The 27,107-nt window shown below is 37.1% G+C and overlaps 1 protein-coding gene across 5 annotated transcripts in view; it reads left to right on the forward strand.

Moving 5' to 3' along the window:
* APAF1 (apoptotic peptidase activating factor 1) overlaps positions 1–27,107 on the forward strand; it is a 90,670-nt gene that overhangs the window by 24,210 nt on the left and 39,353 nt on the right. For all 5 annotated transcript variants that reach the window (XM_047740088.1, XM_047740085.1, XM_047740084.1 and 2 more), the window contains exons 6-17: positions 2,021–2,204; positions 4,662–4,774; positions 4,872–5,003; positions 7,007–7,245; positions 8,063–8,230; positions 8,966–9,097; positions 13,532–13,645; positions 14,109–14,293; positions 16,271–16,397; positions 17,358–17,483; positions 20,455–20,586; positions 23,891–24,016. In XM_047740088.1, the coding sequence (XP_047596044.1) occupies positions 2,021–2,204; positions 4,662–4,774; positions 4,872–5,003; positions 7,007–7,245; positions 8,063–8,230; positions 8,966–9,097; positions 13,532–13,645; positions 14,109–14,293; positions 16,271–16,397; positions 17,358–17,483; positions 20,455–20,586; positions 23,891–24,016 (1,778 nt within the window). The remainder of the gene's footprint in view (positions 1–2,020; positions 2,205–4,661; positions 4,775–4,871; positions 5,004–7,006; positions 7,246–8,062; positions 8,231–8,965; positions 9,098–13,531; positions 13,646–14,108; positions 14,294–16,270; positions 16,398–17,357; positions 17,484–20,454; positions 20,587–23,890; positions 24,017–27,107) is intronic.

The following is a 27,107-nucleotide window of genomic DNA, read 5'->3' on the forward strand; positions in this document are numbered from 1 at the left end:
TAGTTAATTATTTGTGAATACCAGTAAATAAGTTTTCCTTTGATATATTATAACTCATTTATTTTTTATCTATTTTTTTGCTTTTTTCTTTCTTTTTTTAAAGATTTTATTTATTGATTTGACAGACAGAGATCACAGGTAGGCAGAAAGGCAGGCAGAGAGAGAGGAAGGAAACAGGCTCCCTGCTGAGCAGACAGCCCCATGCAGGGCTTGATCCAGGACCCTGGGATCAGGGCCTGAGCTGAAGGCAGAGACTTTAACCCACTGAGCCACCCAGGCACCACTATTTTTTTGCTTTTTCTTATATTATTTACAATCACATAACATAAATCTTGTTTTTTTTTTTTTTTTAAGATTTTACTTATTTATTTGACAGAGATCACAAGTAGGCAGAGAAGCAGGCAGAGGGGGAGGGGGAAGCAGGCCCCCTGTTGAGCAGAGAGCCTGATGTGGGGCTTGATCCTAGGACTCTGGGATCATGAACTGAGCCAAAGGCAGAGGCTTTAAACCACTGAGCCACCCAGGCACCCCACATAACATATATCTTTTTTTTTTTTTAAAGATTTTATTTATTTATTTGACAGGCAGAGATCACAAGCAGGCAGAGAGGCAGGCAGAGAGAGAGAGAGGGAAGCAGGCTCCCCGCTGAGCAGAGAGCCCGATGCGGTGCTTGATCCCAGGATCCTGGGATCATGACCTGAGCCGAAGGCAGAGGCTTTAACCCACTGAGCCACCCAGGCACCCCCCATAACATATATCTTGATGGTTAATGATACTGATATGTTCTAATAATGCTACTGCTCACCAAATTTTACACATAGGAGCCCCTCTAGCATTTTTTTGTATTTATGTGGGGAACTGATTAAGTATAGTCTATGAAGGCTTAAGATTTTTGGCTCCTGATACCTATGTAAGTAAAAATATGTACTTTATGATATACTGTGGCTTAATTAACAATGATAATAATGATAACAGTTGATAGTAACAATAATAACAACGTCCATTCTTATATGGTGCCTACTAGTTCAGAGCTTAATGTTTGCAAGGTGCTCTAAGATCCATATCACTAATAATCCTGTCTGTTTTAACCCCTTACAGTTAACTTAGCAAATTCACGTGTATCGTTAATTTCTCACAGTAACTCTGAAATAGGTAAAGGAAACAATCTTATTCCAGTATAATAAATAAAAGTGAGGCTGAATGATTTGCTAAAGATTGCATAGCTGGTAACGAGTAGAGCCAGACTTGAAACTAACTTCTTAATTTAAGTTTCTGTATGAGAACCCTAATGACTATGTTATGTGTTCCTGGATATCAGTGGTTCTCAGTCAGAGGTGATTTTAACCTGAAAGGGACATTTGAAAGTGGTTGAAGATATCTTTGGTTGTCATAACCAGGGTGGGAGAATGCTAATACCATCTGGTGGGTAGAAGCCAGGGAGACTGTTAAACATCCTGCAGTGTGTATGAAATTTCCTTACAATAAAGAATTACCTGGCTTAGGGGTGCCTGGGTGGCTCAGTGGATTGAGCCTCTGCCTTCGGCTCAGGTTAAGATCTCAGGGTCCTGGGCCTGCATTGGGCTCTCTGCTCAGTGGGGAGCCTACTTCCCCCTCTCTCTCTCTGCCTGCCTTTCCTCCTGCTTGTGATCTCTCGCTCTCTCTGTCACATAAATAAATAAATCTTAAAAAAAAAATTATCTAGCTTATAATGTCAAGAGTACTAAGGTTGAGAAACTATGTTGTCCAGTGATCATTGATGACCTAGGACTAAGACTGTAAATTTTTGTTTGTTAAGATTTTAACTGATAAATAACAGATTTACTTCAAACTTCATTTTCTTCACATCTTCAGCTTTTCTTATATTGAGGTTGTAAAGCTCAACAGTACTCTACAAGCAAAATTTATACCTTCAATCAAAAGAAAATGAAGATAGGATGAGATTGAAAATTAGAACAAATCTGCTACTTATCATTAAAATTTTCCAAGGAGGCCTTAAGTTTATTATTATTTTCTTTACTAGGTTGTTTCCCAGGAGGTGTACACTGGGTTTCAGTTGGGAAACAGGACAAATCTGGACTTCTGATGAAATTGCAGAATCTTTGCACACGGTTGGATCAAGATGAGAGTTTCTCTCAGAGGCTTCCGCTCAATATTGAAGAGGCTAAAGACCGTCTTCGCATTCTCATGCTGCGCAAACACCCAAGGTACAGATAGTCCATTTAGTTGGTGCATGAAGTCCCAATGAGATTTAACTACTGACATTTTGAGGACATCATATCTTTTCTTGCTGTTTAGTAGAGATCTAGGAATAAAGCATTGCTTTTCTGCTGTTCTTTGTCTTATATTTAAAAATGGTTTCCACTGGCCTGAAATTGTTACTTTTCTTTGCATCCTACTTACTGTGTTGTCTCTTATATACCACTGAGATGCTCAAGAAGTATTTCCTAAGTAGGTGAGTTTGTGAGAGGTCTTTGCTAGAAAATGGAAGTTTCTTGAATCTATTATTTCTAATGGATAACACTGAATAAGAGACAGACTAAATGTAGGCACCTGGTAAAAGGTTTATTTATTTAATGGGACCCTTCTGTTGTGTTGTCCTAGTTTTGGGGGGTATATATATATATATATATATATATATCATATATATGTGTGTGTGTGTGTATGTGTGTGTGTGTGTGTGTGTATGTATGTATGTTTGTATGTAACTCTTGTACTTCTGTGAACTTCAAGAGTTTTATTTTCATTCATTCAATAAATATTATGACTATGTGCCAGGCGTTGTTATCAACTGTTTCAGTTTTCATTAGCCAGAAGGGAGACAGTAGCTTAGTTGGTGCTTGTGTTAACAGTGTAACCATCAGTAGTTAATCAGCTGGGATTTGGTCAACCTCTCGATTTCCCTGATCTAACAGCCATTCTTTCATTGGTTCATTTAACCAACATGAGTGTTGTGCCAGGTTCTGGGTCAAGTGCTGCAAGTACAAAGATGAATAAAGCCTTCCTTGATAGTTCAGCAGTAAATTGTGTGAGAATTAGGTAATGGCTCTTAACTTTTTTTTAATGGCCTCTGTGCAGCTGACGATGCAGTACACTTTCATATGTAGCAGTGGCTGAGTATGGCAGTGATTCTTAAATTGGTAAGGGGATTAATACCAGAGGGATGAGGGTAGTAATTTGAGAAAAGCCTCTTAGGTGATTCTGCAGAGGACAAGCTCCTTTCCCTCTGGCTTCTTTCTCTTCCAGGCCCCTCTTTTATTGCTCCCTCCCCTTGGTAGCCCCTGGTACTGATTTTCCTGGAGCAAATGGCATTGAGAGTACTATGTTTTTCTTTTTTTTTTTTTCTTTTTTTTTTTTTTGTTAGAGGTGGGGAAGGAGCGAGAGAGAAAACAACTCAAGCAGTCTCCGTACCCAGCATGGAGCCCTACGTGGTGCTCGATCTCATGTACCTGAGATCATGACCTGAACTGAAATCGAGAGTCAGATGCTTAACCAATTGAACCCTCCAGGAGCCTCAAGACCACTAAATATTACCTCTTTTCTTTTGCAGTAACTTTTTACTAGCCCCACTTTCCTTCTCGGCGAAAATAAAAGTGATTTGTACTTAGGAAAATATTGTAAATACTATCAGATGTATCAGACCATGGCATATAAAGTCATTCTTTTTGGTTCTCTCTCTGCAGCATTTTGGTTTGTGCTTTTGCAATTTTCTACGCTGTATGTGTACCCAGAATCTTTTTTTGTAGTGCACAGAAGTAGTGTGCCATTAGGATAAAAATGCTAGTATATAATTATGCTATCAGCTTTTAGTTGTATTAGTTGTATTTTTCTCCATCTGTTCTGCTGAGTTCAAAAAACTTTTTGGAGAGACCAAGAATTCGCAGAGGTTTTTTTTTTTTTTTTGTCATTAGGAGTAAACAAAGTGATTTATGGATGGGAAAAAAAACCATGCTAGTGTACCAAATGAAGGGTAATATTCTTGCTAGTGCATTGTATCTGGTTGGAATATATGAAAATGCTAGTTTTATAGGTAAAAGGTGGTCAAATATCGTTACTGTTATATGATTGATTCTAATGCTAACCTGAGCCCAGTTCTCATTTAGTTTTAGTGGCTTTAAGACTGATTTAGACTGAATTAGAAAAATCTCATTACTTGGATACTTCTTTTAAGGCACTTGGCAACCAATTTTTAATATCTACATGATACACACAGTTCACTTTTTATAGGTTCCCTAACTTCAAAATGCATTCATTGGGGCACCTGGGTGGCTCAGTCGTTAAGCATCTGCCCTCGGCCCAGGTCATGATCCAGGGGTCCAGGGAGTGAGCCCAGCACTGGGCTCTCTACTCAGTGGGAGGCCTGCTTTTCCCTCTTCCACTTCTTCTGCTTGTGTTCCCTCCCTTGCTGTGTCTCTCTCTGTCAAATAAAAAAAATTAAAAAAAATGCATTCATTGTTTTGGGGTGGGAAAAGAGGAAGGTCTCTAACTTTTTTTTCCTTATTTGGTTCAGTATATTGTGAAAGGAATATAGCAAAGAAAAGAGGAAGAGCCATGAAATAGACATCTTTATTTTGTAAATTTTAAGGCTTTGGTGGCATCATAGTTTTTTAAAAAGAGGCTTCAAGTAATGTCATTAGTGATTAAATACAATTTTTTTAAATTAGGTCTCTGTTGATCTTGGATGATGTTTGGGATCCTTGGGTATTAAAAGCTTTTGACAATCAGTGTCAAATTCTTCTTACAACCAGGGACAAGAGCGTTACAGATTCAGTAATGGGTGAGGATTAATTTACTTTTTACTTCATGGTTTAATTCAGTTACATTTAAATATATTCAAACCAAATTACTTACTATATTTTGTGATTTTGTTGCAGGTCCTAAATATGTAGTCTCTGTGGAGAGTGGCTTAGGAAAAGAAAAAGGACTTGAAATTTTATCCCTTTTTGTTAATATGAAGAAAGCAGATTTGCCAGAACAAGCTCATAGTATTATAAAGGAATGTAAAGGTATGGTTATTTTGTGTATGAGGAAGTTATAGGTATTAATTTTCCCTTTTGTAAAGTAAGCTAGTGAATATGATAGTTTAGTACATGAATATCCAGAAAATTTACTAGGATATTTAGTGTTTTAGGTTCTACTCCGACACCCTACATAGATAATAATATTTTGGTATTCATTTATTCATTAAAATAATATTTAATGAACAACCATAATATGTTACTGGGACAGATTAGATGAAGACGGATAACTTCTGCCAAAGAATAAAAAATACAGTGAGAATCAGAGTTTTATGTGTTTTTGGTTGGGATTTTATAAAAATAATATCTAATTGTGTAGGTGAAAACTGGTGTTGTCCTGTTAATTTGCATTTTTTATTAGTGAAGTTAAACTTTTTACTGGTTTATTGAGTATTTGCATTTTAAGAAATTACCCTTGATTGAATTTTTCTTATTGATAGCAGTATTTTTTATTGATTTTTAGGCATTCTAACTATTGAAGCTATTAGCTCTTTGCCATATTTTTGCAAATATTTTCTCCTAGTTTTTTGTCTGCTTTTTAATTTCAGTTGTATTTGACATACAGAAATTAAAAATTTTATAGCGTCACATCTGTCAGCTCTTGTATTCTTCCACTCTTGTTAATAATTAAGTAGACCTTGTTGTTTCTTTTTGCCATTGAATAGCTACTTGGTTTTGAGCTAATTGCCTTTTTTAAAAAAAGATTTGTTTGAGAGAGATAGTGTGTGTATATGCCCATAAAGGGGTGGGGGCAAAGGCAGAGGTAGAAGGGAAGCAGACTTCCCACTCAGTGGGGAGCCATGCCCAAGGCTTGGTCTCAAGACCCTAAGATCGAGATCTTAGCAGAAACCAAGAGTCAGATGCTTTACCTGCTGAGCCACCCAGGCACTCCAATTGAGTTAACGGACTTAAGAAATATGTTAGAAAAGAACATGTTATTTGTATTCTTTATAAAGGTGATGCATGTCCATTTTGAAACATTTAAAAAATGTGTGAAGCAATAAAAAGAAATTACCCATCATTTGGTTATTATTAGCCCCATGAGAGTATTTCTTTCTTTCTTTTTTTTAAAGATTTTATTTATTTATTTGACAGACAGTATTGTCTGTCAGACAATTGTCAGACAATACTGTCAAGTAAATATTTAAATAATAATAATAAATAATAATATATAATATTAATAAACAACAGTAAAATATAATAAGTATTAATATAATATATTATTATATATAAATATAATAAATATTAATATAATATATTATATATAAATATATAAAATATATAAAAATATTAAAATAATAATATAAAAATAGTGAAATAATAAAAAATAATAAAGAGTATTCCTTTCAGTCTTTTAGGACATACAAAACTTTGAAGGGGCTCTTGGGTGGCTCAGTGGGTTAAAGCCTCTGCCTTCAGCTCAGGTCATGATCCCAGGGTCCTGGGATCGAGCCCCGCATAGGGCTCTCTGCTCAGTGGGGAGCCTGCTTCCTCCCCTCTCTCTTTCTGCCTGCCTCTCTGCCTGCTTGTCATCTCTGCCTGTCAAATAAAGAAATAAAATCTTAAAAACAAAACAAAAAAAAAAACTTTGAAAAAAATAATGAGATTACAAGGGTATACTTAATTTGAATCTTGCCTTTTCATAAGCAAATTTTGAACATTCTCATGTCATTAATTATCTTTTGAAAAAATTTACCAATGGCATAATATTGTGGTGACTTCAATTTATTCAGTCATTTCTGTTATTGTTTAAGATTTTTCTATTTTAAATAATGCTGTGATGAATATCCTTATAGGAAGTATTTCTTACTTCTAATGACTTCCTTAGAAGAAATATCTAAAGTGAATCTAAGTGTTATAAATATTTTAAGGCTTTGGATAACTTGCAGCAGAAATTGTTTTTTTAAGAATAAAGTGATTCTTAGTGGTAATTTTAAAATGAGACAGTATTAATACAGTGACTTTGCTGTTTTGTTTTGTTCTGTTTTTAGGTTCTCCTCTTGTAGTGTCTTTAATTGGTGCACTTTTACGTGATTTTCCCAACCGTTGGGATTACTACCTCAGGCAACTTCAGAATAAGCAATTTAAGAGAATAAGGAAATCTTCATCTTATGATTATGAGGCTCTGGATGAAGCCATGTCTATAAGTGTTGAAATGCTCAGAGAGGACATCAAAGATTATTACACAGATCTTTCCATCCTTCAGAAGGATGTTAAGGTGCCTACAAAGGTAATAGAAGGACAGAGAAACCTTGTCCTTGGATATTTATGGCATGTCACTTTTGATATGTTATTAAGGATGTTGTTACAGATGATACTGAAACGTTAAGACCCAGGGCGCCTGGGTGGCTCAGTGGGTTAAGCCTCTTTTTGGCTCAGGTCCTGATCTCAGGGTCCTGGGATCGAGCCCCCCATTGGGCACTCTGTTCAGCAGGGAGCCTGCTTCCCCCACTCTCTCTGCCTGCCTCTCTGCCTACTTGTGATCTCTCTCTGTCAAATAAATAAAATCTTTAAAAAAAAAAAAGAAAGGTTAAGACCCTGTGTCACAGAATGTAATCCCACTGCCCTTAGTCTCCGTCATGGGTTTGCTATTGAACTCAGATTATTTCCTATTCTCAGTTCTAGTGAGGCTGGAGAAGCATCTGACTTCTTCTCTTTTCTATCTTTTTTTTTTTTTTTTAAAGATTTTATTGATTTGACAGAGATCACAGGTAGGCAGAGAGGCAGGCAGAGAGAGAGGAAGGAAACAGGCTCCCTGCTGAGCAGACAGCCCCATGCAGGGCTTGATCCAGGACCCTGGGATCAGGGCGAGCTGAAGGCAGAGGCTTTAACCCACTGAGCCACCCAGGTGCCCCTTCTCTTTTCTATCTTGATGAATAGTTGAGCTTCTTCATATGAAATGGAGATACAGTTTTTCTGGGCTTTAAGATATGATTTTTGTGTGCGCACACGTGCGCGTGCATGTGTGTGTGTGTATGTTAACACCTTATCTGCAATCCTGGTCATTGTAGTTTTGTGGTATATTAAATGCTTACAATGATTTCTAGGTGTTATGTATTCTCTGGGACATGGAAACTGAAGAAGTTGAAGACATACTGCAGGAGTTTGTTAATAAGTCTCTCTTATTTTGTGATCGGAATGGAAAATCATTTTGTTATTATTTACATGATCTTCAAGTAGATTTCCTTATAGAGAAGAATCGTAACCAGCTTCAGGTACTTGCATCTCTGTACGTTTTTAAAATGTTTTTATTTTGAAATAATTTTAGGCTTATAGAAAAGTTGCAAAACAGCATAGAGAGTTTTATGCATGTACCTTCATCTAACTTCCCCCATTGTTTACATCTTACATAACTGTAATATGGTTATTAAAGCCAGAAAATGAACAATGATAGAATACTGTTAACCTACCCACAAATTTTATTTAGATTTTGCTAGCTTTCCCTCTAATGCCCTTTTTGTGGTTCAGATCAAAATCCCATATTGCATGTAATTGTCATGTTTCCTTAAATCTATGAAAATTCTTTGCTTTTCTTATCTTTCATCATCACTTTTGAAGAGTACTAGCCAGTTATTTTGTATAATGTCCCTTAGTTTGGGTTTAAATTTGAGTTTAAATTAAATTGAAATTTAATTTTATCTGATGGTTTCTCATGACAAGATTAAAGTTATATGTGTTTGGCAAGAAAACTACAGAAGTCATTGTGTCCTCAAGGCATCATATTAGGGTGTCGGTATGTCTTCTTGTCAGTGATGGTAATGTTGATCACTTGGCTAAAGTGGTATCTGCTAGTTTCTCCACTAAAAAGCTACTAATTTTTTCCTTTTGTAATTAGTATTTTGTGGGTAGATTCTCTGTACATTTTTAAATAGCTTTGTACACTATAGTTACTGTGATGCTTAGGTTATGAAATTGTTTCTGTCTTCTAACATGTTTCATTTGGGTTTCAGAATCTACATAAGAAAATAATCACTCAGTTCCAGAAACATTACCAGCCACATACTCTTTCACCAGATCAGGAGGACTGCATGTATTGGTACAATTTTCTGGCCTACCACATGGGTAGTGCCAATATGCACAAAGTAAGGTGACCCATTTAAAAATTATCATTATTATTTTAAAAATTTATTTATTTATTTATTTGAGTGAGAGAGAGAGAGAGAGAATGAGTGGGAAAGGAGCAGAGGGAGAAGAAGACTCCCTGCAGAGCAGGGTGCCTGGGACATGGGACTTAGTCTCAGGACCGCAAGATCATGACCTGAGGTAAAGGCAGATATTTAACTGACTGAGCCACTCAAGTGCCCTAAAAAAATAAATAAATAAAAATTAAAAAATTAGTATTATTTATTTTTTTTAAGATTTTATTTATTTGACAGAGAGATCACAAGTAGGTTGAAAGGCAGGCAGAGAGAGAGGGAAGCAGGCTCCCCACTGAGCAGAGAGCCCGATGCGGGGCTCAATCCCAGGACCCCAAGATCATGACCTGAGTTGAAGGCAGAGGCTTAACCCACTGAGCCACCCAGGCGCCCCCAAAATTATTATTTTTATCTCACTTATATTTCATCCTGTGTTTGGAATTTTCTTTTATTAGTAAAAATAGGATTATAGCCTATGTAAGTATTTTTTTTTCTTACAATTTTTACCTACAGTGATTTAAAAAGATAACCTTGGTAAGTGTAGTACATGAACCTCCTAAAAATTCATTCTCTACTTACCAATAGCTTTCCTTTTTGGGCAGTATGGATTTGTATTTTTAGGCTTTGAGAGGAAATGGAGAATGGGAAATTATATTCATTTATTCAGCAAGTATTTATTGAGTGCCTGTTAGGTGCTGGTGTATTATTCTTCATTGTGAGGATATGCCATAGGCACAAAGTCCCTTCTCTCATTGAGCTTACATTCTGTGGGGAGACAAGTAAATTTATACTACTAGGGAACGAGTAAATATATACTATCTTGGGAGTAGTAAGTGCTCAGCATGGAAGGAGAAAGTGATGATGTAGAATCATGATTTGTGATGGATTTTGTGTACATTATAAGATCATTCCAGACTTGCACAACAGAAAGAATGGAGTCACCCAGAACTAAGATTGGAGTGTCTGTGGGCAGACTGAGTATTTTTTAGGGGGAAATAATTTTGAATATACTGTCTCATACATATTAAGACATCTGACGAAATAATGAGTATGTAGTTGGATATATGAATCTGGATTTCTGGGGGAACATTATGGACTAAAAATAAAATTTGAGAATTACCACCATATAGATGATATTTGAAATCAGGGCTACCAACTATTCAAAATGTTTACATTTTTGAAAACCATATGTACTTTAAGTAATTTATCTATGCTTGGATATGTTACCATTTGGTTGAAAAAACGGTGTATTATTGTACTCTGTTTATTTCACCTAGCAAAATATAGTTCATGTTTAATAATCTACACATTGGGGGTGCCTGGGTGGCTCAGCCATCAGGTGGCTGCCTTCTGCTCAGGTCATGATCCCAGGGTCCTGGGATAGAGCCCTGCATCGGGCTCCCCGCTCTGTGGGAAGCTTGCTTCTCCCTCTCCCACTCCCCCTGCTTGTGTTCCCTCTCTCGCTGAGTCTCTCTCTGTCAAATAAATAAATAAAATCTTTATTAAAAAAAAAATCTGGGGAGCCCGGGTGGATCAGTGGGTAAAAGGCTCTGCCTTCGGCTTAGGTCATGATCCCGGGGTCCTGGGATCCAGCCCCGCAGTGGGCTCTCTGTTTAGCGGGGAGCCTACTTCCTCCTCATTTTCTGCTTGCTTCTCTGCCTACTTGTGATCTCTGTCTGTCAAATAAATAAATAAAATCTTAAAAGAAAATCTATACGTTGGAATGAAGGTATTCCAGTAAATATCTGTGCCAAATTTACTTAAGCTGTAATTGTTGCACATTTAGGTTTTCAGTTTTTTGCCTTTATTATGCTGTAACGAACAATGTTGTTTGGTTGTTTGTCTTTGCACCTACATTATTTCCTTTGAAAATTTTTTGAAGTGGGATTGTTGAGTCAATGCATATTTTTAAAACTTGGTATGTATGATAATGTGACAGGAATTCAGTTTCTTCTTGCTTTTTTAAAAGCCCTTTTTCCTGATTTTTAAAGATAATTTCTAATTTTTAAAGGTTTTTTCATTAGAAAAATGTAGGAAAAAAACTAAAAAGAAAGTGAAAATGACCATTATTGCTAATGCCTTTGTGTATAGTTTTCCAGATTGTTTTGCTGCTCAGATACACATGCTTGTTCTTTTTTTTTTTAATTATAATTTTTTAGAGAGAGAGGGTGTGTGTGTGAGCAGGGGGAGGCTCAGAGGGAGAGAGAGAATCCCAAGGTGGCTCCATGCCCAGTGCAGAGCCCAATGCAGGGCTCGATCCCACAAACCTGAGATCATGACCTCAGCCGAAATCAAGAGTCAAGAGACTTAACTGAGTCACCCAGGCACCCCCACATCCTTCTTCTTTAAACCCAAAATAGGATCATAATGGAAATAGTCTTATATCTCTTCTCTCCCCCCCCAATCTAACTGTATTTCATGGTCATCTTTTTACATCAGTTTATATAGAGTGAAAAATTTTTTGAAGCTGCATACTATTTCATTGTATATTGATCAGTTGGCTTATGGAAAGTTAGATTGCTTAAGCACACTTGTCTGATTATTTTCTTAGGACATATAGTGTAATTTCTAGGTCAAATGGTATATACAGTTAGAATTTTTTTTTTTAAGATTTTATTAATTTATTTCACAAACAGATCACAAGTAGGCAGAGAGGCAGGCAGAGAGAGGGGGGAAGCAGGCTCCCTGCTGAGCAGAGAGCCTGATGTGGGGCTGGATCCCAGGACCCTGGGATCATGACTACAGTTAGAATTTTAATACAGATTACCAAACTGTCCTCCAGGAGCATGCTCTGAGTTATATCACTATCAACAGTATATGAGAGTGTTAATTTTCTCTGACTCCAGCTAATATTCTTTTTTTTTTTTTTTTTTTTTAAGATTTTATTTATTTGACAGAGATCACAAGTAGGCAGAGAGGCAGGCAGAGAATGAGGAGGAAGTAGGCTCCCCGCTGAGCAGAGAGCCTGATGCGGGGCTTGATCCCAGGACCCTGGGACCATGACCTGAGCCGAAGGCAGAGGCTTTAACCCACTGAGCCACCCAGGTGCCCCCAGTTAATATTCTTATTACTGCTTTTAGTCTTTAGAAATCTGATTTTTTTTTAAAGATTTTATTTACTTATTTGTCAGAGAGAGAGAGAGCACACAGGGGGAGAGGCAAGCAGAGGGAGAAGCAGGCTCCCTGCTGCGTAAGAAGCCTGGTGCTGGACTTGATCCCAGGACCCTGGATCATGACCTGAGCTGAAGGCAGATGCTTAACTGACTGAGCCACCCAGGCATTCCTAGAAATGTGATATTAAAGAATGCTGAATCTTTCTTGTTTCATTTAGATTACTGGGGAGGTTTTTGGCCAATTGTACTTTTTATTGTGTGCATTGAGTCTTATCCATTGCTTTTACCTATTTTTTTTTTGTTGAGGTGTTTTTCTTATTTTATTAGAATTTTCCATAAAAAATATTAAGCCCTCATCTATCATATGTGTTGTAAATAAATATTTTTATTTTTTGTCAAATTTTATTTATATTATTTTCAACTGTATTGAAAGTTTTTGAGTTTTTATGTAGTTAAGTGCACATCTCTCTTGCTTTTTTTTTTTTTTGTACTTTTGCTTTGGTGTCATGTTTACAAACATTTCCTTCATCCTACTGTCACAAAAAATTTGCCTGTATCTTCTAGAATTATTTGAGGTTTTTTATTTTATATTTAAGTTTTAATCCAGTAAAATTTATTTTCATTTAAGGTGTATGGTCCATTTTATGTTTCTTTGGTTCCTTTTAAAATAGCTTCCTTTTTGTCCTTGAATTCTAGTTATCTGCTAAGTTTCTTTCAGTAGTGTTAGGATAAGGATGGTAGGGGTACCTGGGGGCTCAGCTGGTTAAGTTTCTGCCTTTGACTCAGGTCATGGTCTCAGGGTCCTGGGATCAAACCCCCCGTCGGGCTCCTTGCTCAGCTGGGAATCTGCTTCTCCCTCTGCTCCCCCCCTACCCTGGCTTGTGCGTGCGTGCACGCGCACTCTCACTCTCTCTCGATTATTCTGTCTCTAATATAAATAAGTAAAATCTTAATTTTTAAAATTTATTTATTTTTAAGATTTATTTGTTTATTTATTTGACAGAGAGAGAGAGAGATCACAAGTAGGCAGAGAGGCAGGCAGAGAGAGAGAGGGGGAAGCAGGCTCCCTGCTGAGCAGAGAGCCAGCCCTGTGCGGGGCTCAATCCCAAACCCTGGGATCATGACCTGAGCTGAAGGCAGAGGCTTAACCCACTGAGCACCCAGGTGCCCCAAATAAAATCTTTATTAAAAAAAAAAAAGGAAAAGGGTGGTATAGTTAAAATTCTTTGATGTCTTTAACTGTAGCCTCTTTTTTTTTTTTTTTTAAGGAACTTTGTGCTTTAATGTTTTCCTTGGATTGGATTAAAGCAAAAACTGAACTTGTAGGCCCTGCTCATCTGATTCATGAATTTGTGGAATACAGGCATATATTGGATGAAAAGGTATAATTAGTAGGAAAAACAAGTTCTTAAAGGGCATCTCATTTTGTCATTTAATTCTAGGTTTAATAGTGGGGATGAGCAGGATAAAAGGGACAAAGAGAGAGAATTTCCTCACTTTAACTCCTGACGATTCTAATTATTTTGCTTCCTAGCCTCCTGGGAATGTAGATGGGGTTGAGGTTTGAAAGTTGAGAAAGTAGTGTCCAACTGGGTTGTTTTGTTTTTTGTTTTTTTAATACAAGAATGTATTAAGAAAGTAACACTTGGATAAAGAGATTTTTACACTATGTTTAAAAATTTGGAGAGGGTTACCATATATTTGTTATCTAATAGCTGGCTATTTAATTTTAGCTCACATAGAGAATATCTCGTTTAAGCCTTTAAAGTGACAAGATCACAGAAACAGAAAAATGTCAGATCTTGGTTCTGGTTATATTTCTAAGAGATTTCAGTTTGTTCATAGGATTGTGCAGTCTGTGAAAATTTCCAGGAATTTTTATCTTTAAATGGACATCTTCTTGGACGACAGCCGTTTCCTAATATTGTACAACTTGGTCTCTGTGAACCAGAAACTTCAGAAGTTTATCAGCAAGCTAAGCTGCAGGCCAAGCAGGAGGTCGATCACGGAGTGCTTTATCTGGAGTGGATGTAAGTAGGTTAGGAGAGAAACCAAAGGAGGGGAAAAAAAGAAAAAAAAAAAAAAAAGAAACAAAGGGAGTGGAGTGCTAACTGTGTCATTATTTTTCAGGTAGTGAATAAGTTCACTCCAGGAAGATTTAACTACTTTGGAAAGGGCTGGAACTTTTAATAAGCATTATTAGTTATTGAAAAGTTCTGGAGAAGTGAGTATAGGAGAAATATGTATTTCCAAAGAGTCCGTAGAAATAGATGCTTGCCTGTAGGCATTTTGACCAGTCGTACTAAATAATAACACCAAATGGTTTACTTATTATAACTCAGTTTATTAGTGAAGAACATTGGATTTGAAGTCACAGACACTGATTTGAGTCTCAGTTCTGAAACCTGAGAGTTTTGTGATTTTGAATAAATTATGGTTTGTTCTTTTTTTCATATATAAAATAGAGATAGCAATACTTTGAGGTATTATTTTTGTGAAGATTGAAATGAGATATTAGATATAAAGTGATTAGCCCTTTGCCGTTCACATAGCCCTGATTAAACTTGCATTGAATTTTTATTGTTCTAGCTCCTAAAATAGACTGTTCAATTTTGCTCTTGCCTTAATCTTATCAATTAGAAAAAGGAGAGAGTTAACTCATCTTTTTAATGCCTGTTATATAAGATATGCGCACATTATTCATTTTACCTTCAAACCTTAGAAGGTAAATATTATTTGGTCTGTTTTACAAATGAGAAAATTGAGGCACGGAGTTGTTGAGATTTGACTAAGCTCGTGTGGCTTGTTGAATAAAATTTAATTCTTGGGTCTGTCTAGCTTTATTTTCCATGCACCTTCTATATGCCACATTTTTCTTACAGCTAGAAATAATGAACATGAATGGTTGTCTTTTCACATATATAATTTATCTGAATTGAACTGTAGGTTGATATCTGCAGTATTTATAAGTCCTGGGCCCTCTTTCCAAATAGGTTGCTGTACATGATTTCCCTAATTCGTTGAAGCTAGGATAAATCTGTCTGTATTCTGGAATACTTGCTCACTTTATATCATAGCATTTGTTTCACTTCATGGTGATGGCCTATTTTTCTCTGTTACTAGTCCATACATTCTGTAGTTTAGAATAGTTTGGAGGTTAAAATTAACAGACTTTGGCTCTAGGCTGCCTGGGCTTGAAACCCAGCTCTGCTTTTTAAAAAAAATATTTATTTATTTGACAGAGAGCAAGCACAGCGGGGCAGCAGCAGGCAGAGGAAGAAGGAGAAGCAGACTCTCCAGAGTAGGGAGCCCAATGTGGGGCTTGATCCCAGGACCCTAGGCTTGTTTCCTGAGCTGAAGGCCACCCAGGAGCCACCCAGGAGCTCCCTCCTCTGCTTTATTGGTTGTATATAACCAGGGAAAGTTATTCAGCTTCTCTCACATAATAGTGCTCTTTCATAGCACTGAGGAGATTAAATGATTCTATGTGTATATAAGAGAATCTCAAGCAGGCTCCATGGCCAGTGGGAGCCCTATGCTCGGCTCAATCTCAACAACCCTGAGATCATGACCTGAGCCGAAATTAAGAGTCAGGTTGCTTAACTGACAGAGCCAGCCGTCAGTTTCTTTCCCTTTAAAAACAATGGAGATTTTTTTTAAGGTATCCTTAAATAATGTTTTCTCTGCACATGTTATCATTAATATATCCAAGGAAAATAGAAAGCAACATGTATTTGATTAGTTAGATTTCTCCCAACTCAGTGACATTTGCAGCACCTGACAGGTTGCTTTATATAGGGTAGCATCTCTCTTAAAAAAGTCACTTTCATAATACTTTTTTCCTTCAGGAGATCTGTGCTGTCATTTACATGGTGGTAACTTAATTTTAAGAATTTTGTATTTTTGGCAACACAACAATGTTAAAAGACAGTTTACTTTATAACTGAAAAAGAAATTACTTTTACTCTTACTTATTAGGTTCCTGTTCATTTTTTCCTTGTACGTAGAAACAAAAAAAACATCAAGAATCTTTCCCGCTTAGTTGTCCGTCCCCATACAGATGCTGTTTACCATGCTTGCTTTTCTGAGGATGGTCAAAGAATAGCTTCTTGTGGAGTTGATAAAACCTTACAGGTAAAACATCTCTCTTGAGAAAAATTGAAAGAGGCATGTACCCAATACTGTGCATATTAGAATATATTTAAATTCTAAAATTGAAGAAAATTTCTCCATTAGAAATAGAGAAATCCAAGTCTCCTGAACATTTTATGAAAGGCTTTTTTTGGAAATTTAAAAGATATGGTTGTGTGTTTTCATAGTTTTAAAGTTGCCTAGTTACAGAAAAGTACCTTTTACCCCAGCAATCAGTTACTGTCATCCAAGTGCCCTCTAAGAGTAATGAGGAAATGCAAATTGTTAAAAGACATAAAGACTCTCTAGCACAGTGAACAGGGCTCTGATTAAAAAACAGTGAGTAAGTAAAATACCTATTTTATGACAGGTTCAGACACAGATTTCTGACTATAAATAGGAATCAGACTATATTATTTCCTAAGGTGCTTTGAAGGAATTTAAGTTCTTGTTTGTTTTTGGAATATGTGAATGAGTGCTTTTCTTTAAATTTTGAAGGGAACAGAATCAGTTAGTTAAAACTTTGATATTTAGATTAGGTTTAGTCTTTGTAAGATTGTGACTATAAACCTTATTTTTGTATATGTGCTTTATTACTAATTTTATTAATTTTGGCTTTTGAGACCCAGAAAGAAAACAGATCGAAGGAAATGGTCTGATTAAGAATTTGCCAACCTTAAAAAAAAAAGAAGAGAAAAGAAAAAAAGAATTTTGCCAAACTAACCTCAAGAACTGAAGCTGTACTCTGCTGACTCTTTTTATTGATATTACAAACATTTAATAAGAGATAGTTCTTGATGTTAAGGCATATACATTCTGACATATATTCTGCTTTTTGGAGTGGTTTTTGCCAAGGTTCATTTATACTGCAAAATAATATGGATTAAGATCTTTTAAAGAAAGATTTTTATCAAATGGTGGCCATTAGTTTATGGTAAAAGGATTTTATTGTTGCTTGTGCAGGTGTTCAAAGCTGAAACAGGAGAAAAACTGCTAGAGATCAAGGCTCATGAGGATGAAGTGCTTTGCTGTGCATTCTCTACAGATGACAGGTTTATAGCAACCTGCTCAGTGGATAAAAAAATCAAGGTAGGGAAATATTTTTCACTTGAGTTGTAGTTACCATAGAATTCATTTTCTTTTTCCATAGTAGAATGACTAGTCTAAGTGGGGGTAAAGGACTCTTGCCTGTTGATCTACTAATGTGAGGCATGCCAGGTTTTAGCCACTGCAAATTAATAGTGTCTATTTTTAAGCACCAGCAAAAATGCATAGGTTTCTCAGCCAGAGATATTTACCATATAGCTGGGAAAAGCAATTATAAATTAATGAATATGCCTACTGTTTATTATTCATAGGTCTATGGGTATATATCAGTTAGAATCTTTGAGGGCATTGTGATTGGAAGTGTTGCTGCACAGACATACTGTCTGAGATTGGATTCCTGTAGTAAAATACATACTTTGTGAAGTGCAACCCAGATTTTTTTTGAGGTGGAGTGGGGAGGGCGGGGTGGGGGAGGGGCAGAGGGAGAGAGAGGCTCTTAAGCAGGCTTCACACTGTGTGGATCCTGATGCTGGGTTCAGCTCACAATCCTGAGCTGAAATCAAGAGTCAGATGCCTAACCAACTGAGCCACTCAGGCACCCCAATCACCTCACTTCAGGTTTTTTAAAAAATTTTTATTTATTTTTTATTTTTTAGAGAGCCTGTGCACATGAGAGTGGAAAGGAGGGGGAAGGGAGAGAGAATCCCAAGCAGGCTTCAGACTGTGGAGCCTGACTTGGGCATCAGTCTTATGACCCTGAGATCATAACCTGAACTGAAATCAAGAGTCAGATGCCCAACTGACTGACCGACTCAAGGGACCCTCGCTTCAGGCTTTTTAAAAAGAGGTGGATCCTGGGGTGCCTGGGTGGCTCAGTCGTTAAGTGTCTTCTTTTGGCTCAGGTCATGATCCCAGGGTCCAGGGATCGAGCCCCACATCGGGCTCCCTGCTCTGAGGGAAGCCTGCTTCTCCCTCTCCCACTCCCCCTGCTGTGTTCCCTCTCTTGCTGTGTCTCTCTGTCAAATTAATAAAATCTTTAGAAAAAAAAAAGGTGGATCCTGACTTGGTGGGAGTACTGAAAATAAATAGGTAGATAGATAAATAAAGGGGAGAGGGAGAGGGAAAGAAAGGGAGAAAGAAAGAGAGGTAGAAAGAAAGAGGGAGGAAGGAAGGAAGGAAGGAAGGAAGGGGGGAGTGTTAAAACTGGCTGGATGGGCTGGGGCTTGGACCTGAGAGAAAGAAAATTGGCTTGGAAGTTTTCCTGGGGTCTACACTCACTTGGAGTGTCCAGACAAATTAGGACCTTGGAAAAAAATCTACTTTTTTTTTTTTTAAGATTTTATTTATTTATTTGACAGAAAGAGAGCACAAGTAGGCAGAGTGGCAGTCAGAGGGAGAGGGAGAAGCAGGCTGTCTACTGAGCAGGGAGCCTGATGCGGAGCTTCATCCGAGGACCTTGGGATCATGACCTGAGCCGAAGGCAGCCTCCTAACCCAACTGAGCTACCCAGGCGCCCCCCAAAATTACTTCTTGATAGACTGGACTCTCTAGGTGGCTTTACAACCAACCAGTTAATTAACTCCATAGCCACTACTGAGTCACGCTTGGGAGTTGGCCAGTCTTGATACTTCCAAAGTCAGAGCTATGTGGCATAAAAGGAGATAACACTGTGTTTCTGTTTTCTGAGTACTCAAAGTAAAAAACAAGAGGCACAAATGTCTGTTAAAGAACTTAAACTTTGGGGCGCCTGGGTGGCTCAGTGGGTTAAGCCGCTGCCTTCGGCTCAGGTCATGATCTGAGTCCTGGGATCAAGCCCCGCATGAGGCTCTCTGCTCGGCAGGGAGCCTGCTTCCTCCTCTCTCTCTGCCTGCCTCTCTGCCTACTTGTGATCTCTCTGTCAAATAAATAAATAAAATCTTTAAAAAAAAAAAAAAGAACTTAAACTTTTTGGACCTCTTGTGAGTACTTCGATAAGACAAAAAAATATGGGGCGCCTGGCTGGCTCAGGTGGTAGAGCATTTGGCCCTTCATCTTGGTGTCATGCGTTCGAGCCCCATAATGGGTGTAGAGGTTATTAAAAATTTAAAAAAAAAAAAAAAAAAAGAAAATGCTATGGGAGGGACATTAATACCTCTAAAAAGTTCAGAGCCCAGTTAAGACTAGGTAATTTATTTCTTCCAGAACACACTGCTTTATTGTCTTACGTAGTGACTAGAATGATGATTACTTCTGCTTGGGAATTTAACACTGTGTGAGGCTTTATACTACACCCTTTGTTTTATTATATTATCAATTTCTCACTACAACTTGCAGAGTAAGAGTAAATTGATCTCATTTTGCAGATAAGAAAATAGGTTCAGAGATGAAGTCATTTGCCCAAGCTCACATTAACAGATAACGAATAGAGCCAGGGTTCAAAGCTAGGTTTCCCTCAGAATCTAAAGCCTTAATTTTTTTCATCAATCCATCTGCCTTTACTTTTTATTGATACCTCGAAATCAGCAGCAAACTTAGCTTGTCCTTTATTTCATTTGGTACCTTGAATTATGTAGGACAGGTGTAAGTATCCTCCTTTTACCGAGGAGGGAAGTGTGAAGCAGACAAAGTAAGGACTTGATGATGGACACACAGTTTATAAATGGAAGAGCCAGGTCTTGGACTTAATCCTTCTGATCTAAAGTCTATTATTCCATCCCTTGTATAGTACTTCTCTATCTACTGTCGTTCATGTGACCACGTGCAGTCCTGCCCTTGAAGAATGTAATTTTTTACGGGATTCTAATGATCCTATAGAAAGACATATGTGTAGATTTGCAAGTAATTTTTTAAAAAACATCCTGGAAAAATACGGGCATATTTTAGAGAAGGGGGGTACTCATTAGCCTTATGTCCAACTGGGGAGATCGGCCACAAAACAGCTCACATTTGTTTGCTCTTCTGTTCTTCCTTTGAAGAATTAAGGGGGTTGTAATTAAGGGGGGGTTGTAAATTTTATTTTCTCTTTTCTCTTTAGATCTGGAATTCTAGGACGGGGGAGCTGGTACGTATCTATGAGGAGCACTCAGAGCAAGTCAACTGCTGCTGTTTTGCCAGCAACAGTCAGTACCTTCTCTTAGCCACCGCATCAAGTGACTGCTTCCTTAAAGTAAGTATGGGTAATGAGAACTACGTAGACAAATTTGATAGGTGCATCAGAACATTTTTTTTTCAACTTTCTCTTTTATTAGTCAGGTTTCTTTTGGTTGTAGTGATAGGAACTTTCATACTTGCTTAAGCCAAAAAGAAAAAGAAATTAATGGTTCATGTCACTGAAAAGTCTACAGGGAGCATGGCTTTAGGCATAACTGATTTCAGAAGCTCAAATTACAGTCTTGGAGTCTAATCCCCTCTCCATCTTTAGACTCTGTTTCTCTCTTTGTTGGTTCAGGCATGTTCTTTCTGTGTGGCAGGAAATACGGCTGTTCTCAGTTACTGGCTTACATGGGTCTTACAGCTTATAGTCACAGAGGAAGAGAAACATACTCTTTCCCGGGTCCCATAGATTTAATTTTAAAGAAGACTATTTGACCTGGTTTGGCTTCTATTCTCATTGTTAAATAACCCTCGTGGGCCAGTAGGATGGAATTCTTGAATTGGTCAAAGATTACAAGTTTAGCCATGTAGAAATGGGACAAATGAGGTGAGGTGAGGTGTACTTGAATTGTAAGTGGGGCTTGATTCAGAAGTTCTGTTTTTAGGAGAAAGGAACAAAGATGCTGATAGGAAAAAAATAAAACTAAAACCAAAAATATTTCATATATGTTTGATAATGTTTCATAGTTACAAATTATAAGATTTTATCTTTTTTTCTCTGAAGTAGAATATTAAAGATAGCTAGATTAAATTTAATGGGGTTCCAGAAAGATTCACTAACTTTGGATTGTTTTGGTTTGGTTTCTGCCCTTTTTTAATGTTGCACTATCTTTGCAAAGGGACATTATATTTTTGGGAGGGTTGGGCAAACCATTTCAGTTTGAAAAACCTCATAGACTCTGTGTTTGACATTTACATACATCATTTTAAAAGATTTTAGAAAATATTAAAAATTGTCCCGGCTTTCCCCTTCATTCAATTCAGGAAGCAGAAACTTTTTTTTTTTTTTCCCTCCCATTAAAAGAAAACTTACGTAGAAGCTCAGTGTATAAGAGATAAAGCCCATTGCCCTGGTTGAAGTGGGGTGCGGTTTTGCATTTTTTGTTTTTTAAAGACTTTATTTATTTACTGGAAAGAGAGAAATGTGTGGCTGTGTGCACATGAGCAAGGGGTGGGGGTGAACAGAGGGAGAGGGAGGAGCAGACTCAGTCACTAAGCAAGGAGCCTGATGCGGGGTTCTGTCCCAGGACCCTGAGATTGTGACCTGAGTAGATGTCAGACACTTAGCTGACTAATCCACCCAGGCGCCCCTGAGCTTGCTTTTCTTTATATCTTTTTCTTTTGGTTTTTAAGATTTTATTTACTCATTTGAGAGAGAGACAGTGAGAGAGAGCATGAGAAGCAGACTCCCTGTGGAGCTGGGAGCCTGATGTGGGACTCCATCCCAGGACTCTGGGATGGTGACCTGAGCGGAAGGCAGTTGCTTAACCGACTGAGCCACCCAGGCGCCCTGAGGTTGCTTTTCTACTCTCTTGTTCCCTCTCTTATTTCCCCCCAGTGGTCCCTTTCAGACATGTTTCTGGAATCCCTAGGGGCCTGCATAGCACAATTTGAAAACTCTGGATTGGATTAAAATAACAGACCAATGTAGTCTTATAATCATAGCTCATTTTTACTCAGATATGCTTTACCCTATTGAATAAATCTACCTCTAAAAAACTACAGCTTCTGTATTATTTATGATTAATTTTTGGTGTTTCTTTTTTTATTTTTAAATGTAAGCACTTTTTTTTTTTAAAGATTTTATTTATTTATTTGACAGACAGAGATCACAAGTGGGCAGAGAGACAGGCAGAGATAGAGAGAGGAGGAAGCAGGCTCCCCCCCTGCTGAGCAGAGAGCCTGATGCCGGGGCTCGATCCCAGGACCCTGGGATCATGACCTGAGCCGAAGGCAGAAGCTTAACCCACTGAGCCACCCAGGTGTCCCTTGGTGTTTCTTTTGAATATTTTGTAGGGTGAAGAAGTTTATTTTTTCCTCATTTTAATTATAGACAAAAAGCTCTAGGATGTGAGAACAAAGAGAGATCTATGCGTTCTATTGGTTAGTCAAAAATTTTAATTAAGTACAAATTTTACTTTAAGATCTGCTATACCACACCTGTATTACCACGTGGACAATTAGAATTCACTTCTTGTGACTCTTGAACAGAAGGCAATGAAAATAATGTAAATCTGAAGCTACCCCTATGCGATTTGCCTGAAAAATAGGATTTATCTAGGACTAGGATAAAGAAGTCTAGGATGGAGATGGGTATGAAGAATAGGACTTATCTCACTGGTCATTTCTAAAGGGTTTTTGTCAATATTAATTTTGGGGTTGGATGATTTCTTCTTCCGTGTTTAATATAGTTAGCATAAATCCCCTGAGAGGACTATAGCCCTTTTTATTTATATTTTACTCACTTTTCAAACACATGCAGAAAGAGAGAGTACAATAATAAACCCTTGTGGTATCCATTGTCTAGATCTTACTATTATTAATATTTTGCCAATCTTATTTTATTCTTCCCCTCCTTTTTTTTTTTTTTTTTTTTGGCTGTAGCATGGTATAACAGATTGCAGTTATCATGACATTGCACCCAAAATACTTCAGCGTGGATATCTGAGGTCTTAAACCTAGTACCATGCCGTTATCACACCTAACAAAATAAGTAATAGTTTTGTGATCTCTCTGGTTCATGTTCACTTTTCCCCATTGTTCTTTTTTTTAAGTTTATTTAGTTTTAGTTAACTTGCTCTTCAAGCCTCTTCAATTTCCTATCAAATGTATTTATATCTATCTTTGTTATCTTTGTACTTTTCAAGTCATTTTTTAGAACATAAGTGGATTTTAGCCCAGTAAGTAGACTCAAGATTTGCATTGGAAAATCTTAAAAAGACCGTTTGGGTAACCTAACATCTAAAAAAAATTTGGGAGCATTTTATTTTACATATTACTTTTTAGAGAGCTGAATAAAATAATAATCCAACTACTTTGTTAAAATGAGCAGTAATTATTTAGTTACTTAGTTCTCAGACTAAAAGCCTAGGTAAGCTTTTGGTCCCTTAGTAGATTTAGGTGCTGATCTAAGGGCTGCCCCATTACTTGGTAATCACAAGTTCACTTTTGTGTTGGACACCTTTGCATTACTATGAATTGAACATTTTTCTGATTGAAAAAGCTTAAATGGGAGGGAAGGGTGAATGTTATGAGATTTCTAGCTTTACCTTATTCAGTACTAGTTTTTTAGTTATCTTTTTATCTTTATCAAATAGCTCTGGGATTTGAATCAAAATGAATGCCGAAATACCATGTTTGGCCACACAAATTCAGTCAATCACTGCAGATTTTCACCAGATGATAAGCTTTTGGCTAGTTGTTCGGCTGATGGAACATTAAAGGTACACTTTTGTTTTTTATTAAAATCGGTTGTAGCTTTGTGGTTTTATGATTTGGTTATAGAAAAAGGTTTCTCTTTTTCTCATTTCTACAGGAAGAGCTTTTTTCCCCCCAGCTTCCAGGAGCACATTTAGTATAATCATAATTGCTTGTTATAATGATTGTTTGCAAATGGTTTACTGCCTTATGCTTTAAAGTAAATATATTTTGAATTCTTAATTTTTAAGCATGTCTTTATAACTTCATAAAATTTTGAGATCTGTGGGGTCAAATTTGTAAAGGCCCTACTTTTATTTATTCTTGAATAAATGGCAGAATATGCCATTTATTTTATATTTTCCTGTTCTCAAGAAGTCCTGTGCAGGAAAAAGTCAGAACTAGGGAAAAAAGTATATTCAGCCTCTTGAAATTTATAGTCTAAGATAACTAAATTCTTCAAATTCTCTAAGATCCTAATCTCACTTTTTTTTATTATTCCTGTCTCTATCATCATTCTAGTCTCCTCTACATTGATTTTCCTTTCTTTCTTTCTTCTTAATTCTAATCTATCTTTGACCTCGTCTTTCAGTCTACCTTTTCCCCTCCCATTCTATAGAATTACTGTGGTTCACGCTGTCATCTCCTTATGTTTAATAGCAGCTTTCTAAGATGTGTTCCCCATCTCTCCTAATCTTGGTACAGAACTGCTAGAATAACTTTCTACCTCTATTTTCATCTTGCCACTTTCAGCTGGGACACAAAAGTGCTACATTATAAATTGTGATAAACCCAGGCTCATCAGGCACTTTACCTTCAATCATTCTGCTACCTCTGTTCCTGTCTGGTTTGTTTCTTCTAGTCCCCTTAACACTAATTGTTCTGGGTGAGATAATTTGGTAGCTTATGTGAGCTACTGTTCCTATATATATTTCATTAGTCTTTATTAGGATTTTGGCCTCCAATTCGCTTGCCTATATTTTTTAATGCCCCTCAAACCTTTATGCAAAGCCTTCTTCAGAAAGTGTTCTCTTATCACATCTGTCTGTCTGGTTCTGAGTACATCCATCCTTCTATCTATATATGTGTATATATATCTCTTCTTGTTTCCACTTGTAAATGTGTTGTGCTGTTCAGTTCATTCATTTTCATGTATCTTCTTTTCTTTGATGAGACTGAATATAGATTTATGATCTGCAGAGACATCATAGCTTCTTGTACCCTCAAGTTCATACTACAGAATTATACTCAAAACATGCACTCAATAAAACTTCTTGACAAATATTTTTTCCAGGGAAATACTTGAACTCTCCCGGGCACTATTTTGTTTGTTAGGATCATTAGAGAAGAGATTTGTTAATGTTATCGGTAACTCCTCAGTTAAGGAAGGTAAAATCTGTTGGTGCAGATCCTCTGGTCGAATCTTTGATCTCTTTTTGTCACTGAAGATAACTCGGTTTTGTATAAATTACTTCAGGGCATTGAGGAACCCTTTCTGGGTAGAATTCTACCTTAAGGAATTTTCTAGATGTTAGTAGATGTTGGGAGCATTCTTAGGTAGAATATTCAGGTAAATAGATTCTGACTTCTATGATGTTGTCTGCAAATACTAAATACCTATCCCTTCCTTTAGGACAATCTATATCTGAAGAGGCTTTTCAGAATACCCTTGGACGGGTTAAGACAACTCTTTTCTGAGAGAATCTTTCAGTTATATAAGCCTATTATTTCTTGTTTTTTATTAAGTGAATGACTTCAGAAGAACATTTTATATCTCAAGTCAGGTTTTTCCATCTTATCACTGTTGCTAATTCCAGGTTTTGGGAAGATTCCATTTTCCTTGGCATTATTCCATTATTGTTACGTTGCTTAAAGTTAAAGACATTTGTGAAACCAGACTATCCATTTCATAAATTTAAGGTGTGTAGCTCAACTGGCCTTCTTTGCTGCCAAGTTATGCTCTGTTCATTCCTAATTGATTTGTTGCTGTATTCATCATAGTTCCAATTCCAGATTTTTGCTGTTGTTCTTAAGCCCCCAGTCTTGTCACTGCATCCCTTTCACTCTCTGGAGATTACCTTACTTCATACCTACCTATTCAGAAGATTGACACCACCCATTAAGAGTTCTCTTTCAGGGGGCCTGGGTGGCTCAGTTGGTTAGGCCTCTGTGTTTGGGTCAGGTTATGATCCCGGTGTTCTGGGATCGAGATCCCTGCTCCACAGGGAGTCTGCTTCTCCCTCTGCCCTTTCTCCCACTCATTCTCACAATCCCTCTCTCTCTGTCTCTCATAAATAAAATATTAAAAAAAAGAATTCTCCTCCTTAAATCTCCTCAAAAATGGTCATAAAAATCCCAGCTCCCTTTCTTTTTTCTCAAAGCAGTTCCCAGAAAGTTCTCTACTTAGGCCTGCTGTTCCTTTTTTTCTTCTCCCCTGCAAGCTTTGCTTTACTAATTATTTTTTCTTTCTTTATGTATCTTTAGCTTTTCTTCTCTTTGGGTTCCTTTCCCTCAGCCAACACATGTTCTTGGACCTTTCCAAAACAAAAAAGTGAAAAACCTTTGATTCTCCATGGATTATATTTTCCTCCGAAATTGTCATTCTATTTTCCCCTTTATTTTTAGACTTCATAAGCTACCTGTACTAGCCTCCATTTCCTGACTATTCACTCCATATTTCAAACTTGTTAGGCCTAGTATCTTTCTTGTATTCCCTCGAAGCATGTAAAATCTAGTTTTATTTTCAGCCTCCATTGTTTTTGTTGTAAAGGTTGATGCTCTTTGGATTAGTGTGAAATCTTAAATTTTTCTTTAGCCAAGACTTACTCTTTTTGTTGTAGTAACATTATTCCTCATTTCTTCCCCCATCACCCACCTATATTTCCTTTCTGAAACTCTCACCTGACATCAGTGTTTTCTACTTTTTCCTTTTTTCTCTCTAACCCCTTCTTAATCTTTTTATATATAAAATAATAGCTGTTTATATATATATAATACAAAAATAGCTGTTCCTCAAGTACCTCTTAAATACCTCACTTAAATACCAGCTTCGTTACCTTTCTCCCATCCCAGTTCATTAGTCCCATGGCTTGAACTCTCATGTCTTCTATGAGGTTC

This window comes from Lutra lutra, chromosome 8 (genome assembly GCF_902655055.1).
Source record: "Lutra lutra chromosome 8, mLutLut1.2, whole genome shotgun sequence".
NCBI classification, from domain to species: Eukaryota; Metazoa; Chordata; class Mammalia; order Carnivora; family Mustelidae; genus Lutra; species Lutra lutra.